Below are 4137 nucleotides of genomic sequence, written 5' to 3'. Positions count from 1 at the left end.
CCCCCCCCATCCCCAGGGGTACCTGGTGACGTACTGCGTGTCCTCAACTGTAAAGAAGCCGCTGGCCGTGCCGCCCTCGATGTAGGAGATGTCGTTGTCGAAGACCTAAGGGAGAGGAGGCTGGGAAGGTGGGAGCCGGAGGGCTGGAGGCTGCGGAGCCCCGGGGCTGGCCCCACCTGGAGGAACTCGTCGCTCTCGTCACCCATCTCCTCCCGGATGCTGCGGCACTCGGCCCCCAGGTAGTTGCGCAGGTTGACGGCGTGGATGGCGGAGCAGGCCTTCTTGTCCAGCGTGGCCTCCTGCCCGATCCAGTAGTAGATCTCCCAGCTGAGGGAGCCGTTCTCATCCAGGAAGGTCTGGGGATGGACGAGGGGGGTGAGACGGGCTGGCCACGGCTCCAGGCTGGGGACGCGGGGGCCCCCTCGGTCCTCCCCGGGTACCTTGAGCACGATGTAGCAGTCGGCCTCGTAGAACTTGCCGTGGAAAGCCTCGTCCACCAGTGTGGGCACGAAGTTCTCGATCTGCCAGACGCAGAGGCCGGGCAGCTGCCCCACGTCCTCGCTGAAGAACTCCGAGTAGTCCAGCTGGGGCTTCTCCAGGCCCTGGTCCCAGCGGCGCGCCTTCAGGTCCGGCGCCTTCGCCTCCCCGCTCTCCTGCGGGGACAGGGACGGGTCACCAGGCCGCCGGGCACCCCGGGAGGGACTGGGACCCCCTCGTCCCGCTCCCTACCTCTATCTTCTTGTTCTTCTCCTGCGCCACGTCCGACATCCCCTTCAGCACCTGCTTGGCTTGGTCGTCCTGGGCAGAGTCCTTGCGCCGCCGCAGCCGCATCTTGCGGGCCAGGGGGTCCTTGGTGCCGCTCCCTGGGGACAGGGGACGGGGTGAGAGGCAGCCGGGACCACCCCCCAAATCCCAACGCGGGGCAGGTTGGGGGGTGAGGCTGCTTCCCCAGGGGCTGCCTCCCTCCCTGTTCCGCTTACCTGCGGCGGCGGCCGCGACGGTGGCTGGGGAAGCCCCGGCCAGGCGGAGCTGGTTCTGCAGGGAGAAGTCGATGTTGTACCACTCCGCTGCACGGTCCGCCGGCTTCGGGGGCATCACCAGGTTGGGGTTCTCGCGCACGTCCAGGACCTGCCGAGGAGGTGGCGGAAGAGCTCGGTGCTCTGAAGCACGGGGAGGTGGTGGTGGGTGAAGGGAGTCCCCAATCCGCCGGGCACTGAGCCCTGCGCCGCTGGCCCCAAAACGCCGTGCGCTCCCGTCACCCCATCCCACCCCGTAGCCTGGGACCCCCGGGACAGGCAGGGCTGCGGGGTCTCACCTCCACGTCCGTCAGGAAGTGGATGGCCTCCGGCAGCGTCACCAGGCGGTTCTTGTTCAGCACCAGCTTCCTCAGCTTCGTGCACCTGCGGGACGTGGGGATGCTGAGCCCTCAGGACCCTCCGTCACCCCGCAGCCCCCACCGCGGGCGCTGTGTCCCCTCCTGGGGATGCCCGGGGGGCTGTCCCCACCTGCAGAGGCTCTCGGGGATGAGCTCCAGGTTGTTGTTGGCCGCCATGAACTCCTCCAGGCTGGCAAGCTTGCCGATGCCCGAGGGGATCCCGTCGAAGTCGAGCTTGTTGGAATTCAGGTAGAGCTTCTTCAGCTTGGTCAGCTTGCAGATGGCAGACTGGGGGGGGGAGAGGCGGGGTGAGGGACACGAAGAGGGGACAGGGACACGAAGAAGGGGCAGGGACAGCACGCACGGGCAGGGAGGTGAGCTGGTTGCGGGACAGGTTGAGGGTCTCCAGCTGGGCCCACTGGTCGATGCAGAGGGACAGCTCCGTGATCTGGTTGCTGCTCAGGTTGAGGCGCCGCAGGCTGCCCAGGGTGTAGAGGCACTCGGGGACGCGGCTCAGGTCGTTGCAGGACAGGTCCACATCTAGGGGGGGAGGGACAAAAAGGGGCTGAGGACCCCAGCAGGACCCCCGTGGGGGCCAGCAGAGCCCCCGAGGAGGGCACCCAGCCCCACCTGCCAGGTTGGCCAGGCCCTCGAGGCTGGTGGGCAGGTTGCTCTGCGTGCGCTGCGTGTTCCTCAGGTGCAGGGTCTGCAGGGCCGTCAGCGCCGGGAGCTGCCTGCGGGACACGGGGGGACACGGGGCAGGGATGGCACCAGGGCAGGGCTCAGCACAGCCCCGGAATTTTGGGATCCAGCCCAAAAAAAAAACCAAACGGGGCCGTACCGGAGCTGCGCGTGCAGGAGCGGGTTGTCGTTGAGGATGAGGGTCTGGAGGTGCACCAGGCGTCGCATCTGCGGCGGGAGGCTCTCCAGCTTGTTGTTGCTCAGGTCGAGGTAGAGCAGGTCCGTGAGGTTGATGAAGAGCTGGTTGGGGATGGCCTCGATGCTGCGGGGACACGGGGACGTTCGGGGTGGCTCCGGGACCTGGCAACAGCCCCGGATCCGACCCGCGGAGGGAGATGCGGAGCGAGGGGGGTGAGGGACGGAGGTGGCCGCGGGGAGGTGGCTTTTTGGGGAGCCCAGCCCCACCTGTTGTGGCCGAGGTTGAGGACCAGCATGTTCTTGGCGTTCTCCAGCTCCCGGGGGCACTCCGTCAGCTGGTTGTAGCTCAGGTCCTGCGGGAGCAAAGCCGGCGTCACGCTCCGTGCTGGGGTGGGTCCCCCCTGTCCCACTGCCACCACCCAACCCGAGGACATGGAGCATCCTGGGGCCCACGCTACGGATGCTCTTCAGCCCCGTCACGGTCCCCAAAGGGCACGAGGGGCTGTTGAGGGGGTGGGAGCAGGACCAGGAGCTGCTGTCTGCAGGGGTCAGCCCTGGGGAAGGGCGGCGCGGGGGCTCTGCACCTACCAGCACCGAGAGGTCATCCAGCTGGAAGATGTCATCGGGGACGCCCGAGTTCTTCAGGCTGTTCGCACGAGCCACGATGGCCTTGGAAGGGGAGAGAGGCGTCGCTGCAGCCACCCGACGTCTCCGGCAGGGTTGGGGCTGGGTTCTGTGCGCCCCCGGCGCCGGGGGCTGGCTGAGAGGTGCCTGGGGACGCCGGGGACACTTACCCGGAGGCAGGGCAGGCCGGAGAGCTCGCCGTGGAGCGTGGTGAGGTTGTTGTGGCTCACGGACAGATGCTCCTGCAGGGAGGTGGGGGAGCAGGGGCTGAGCTCAGCCCCGACCCTCGCTATCTCCCCGCTCCCCTCTGACGGAGGGACCCCGGCCCTGCTGCGGGGAGGGCGAATGCGCCCCGGGGGGCTTGGGGAGCTCACCTGCAGCCCCCCCAAAACAGACCCCAGTTCCTGGGCACACATTTCCCAGGGCAGATATAGAAAGGGGCAGACACGGGAGGCTGCGAGGCAGGATGAGGACCCCGGGGAACTTTTGCTTCCCTCCGAGCATCACCAACACCGCCCAGAAACCCAGCCCAGTGCCGTGCCGAGGGCTCGGGGCCGTGTTTAAGGCACCGTCCCCGGCTGGCGCCGACCCAGCGGCGGCCGTGACGTGCTGCGGGGCACCGCCAAGGCAAAGCTCAGCCACGAGCCCCACCAAGGGCCTGCTCATGCCAAAAACTCGAGCCGCCCAAAAAACAAAGCCCTGCAGCTTTGCCTACTGCTGCTTTTTTTTTTTTTTTTTTTTTCTAGAAGATACAAGGGCCAAAACCCTCAACCCTCCCCGTAAGGCTCCCCCCTTCCCTTCTGTGAAAGGGCAGAGGAGCTGAGCGCGGTTTCTGGTCTGCTTTGCTACAGAACCAAGGCGCGACCCCGTACGGCTCTGCCTCAGCCCCGCTCCTAACAGCTCCCGCATCCGATTTCAAGCACGCGCCGCAGCTCAGCCCTATTATTAGACACCCGCGCATCCCAGGCCGGGGCTGGCAGGCTCCTGGCACCGTGGGGGCGGCGAGCCCCGGCCCCCCGGCCGCTCACCAGCTTCTGGAGGGCGGCGAGCTCCTCGGGCAGGTAGCAGAGCCCCGTGCGGTTCAGCTTCAGCCAGCGCAGGCTGCTCATCGCCTTCACGTGCTCCGGGAAGTAGCCGCCCTGCGGGGAGCGGGAGGGTGAGAGCGCTGCCGGCCCCGGGGGGGTCGGGGTGGGGACCCCGCTTTGGCTGTGGGGTGGTGGGGGGAGGCTGGGATTGACCAGCCCTAGGGGACCTGGGGA

At 67.8% G+C, this 4137-nt stretch overlaps 1 protein-coding gene across 1 annotated transcript; it reads right to left on the bottom strand.

The window, feature by feature from the left end:
* Positions 1-8: 8 nt before the first annotated feature.
* On the bottom strand, positions 9-4122 carry LOC118157931 (protein flightless-1 homolog; the record flags this gene model as incomplete). Its single annotated transcript, XM_035312468.1, has 14 exons — positions 9-105; positions 177-356; positions 441-653; positions 730-863; positions 981-1128; positions 1316-1400; positions 1506-1663; positions 1740-1915; positions 2006-2109; positions 2217-2378; positions 2522-2607; positions 2843-2923; positions 3049-3120; positions 3907-4122. Coding segments are annotated over 14 exons (1912 nt in total), but the record flags the coding sequence as incomplete, so codon positions are not given.
* Between the last annotated feature and the right edge of the window lie 15 nt (positions 4123-4137).

This window comes from Oxyura jamaicensis (genome assembly GCF_011077185.1).
Source record: "Oxyura jamaicensis isolate SHBP4307 breed ruddy duck chromosome 14 unlocalized genomic scaffold, BPBGC_Ojam_1.0 oxy14_random_OJ71715, whole genome shotgun sequence".
NCBI lineage: Eukaryota > Metazoa > Chordata > Aves > Anseriformes > Anatidae > Oxyura > Oxyura jamaicensis.
This window is presented reverse-complemented; position numbering and strand designations above follow the sequence as displayed.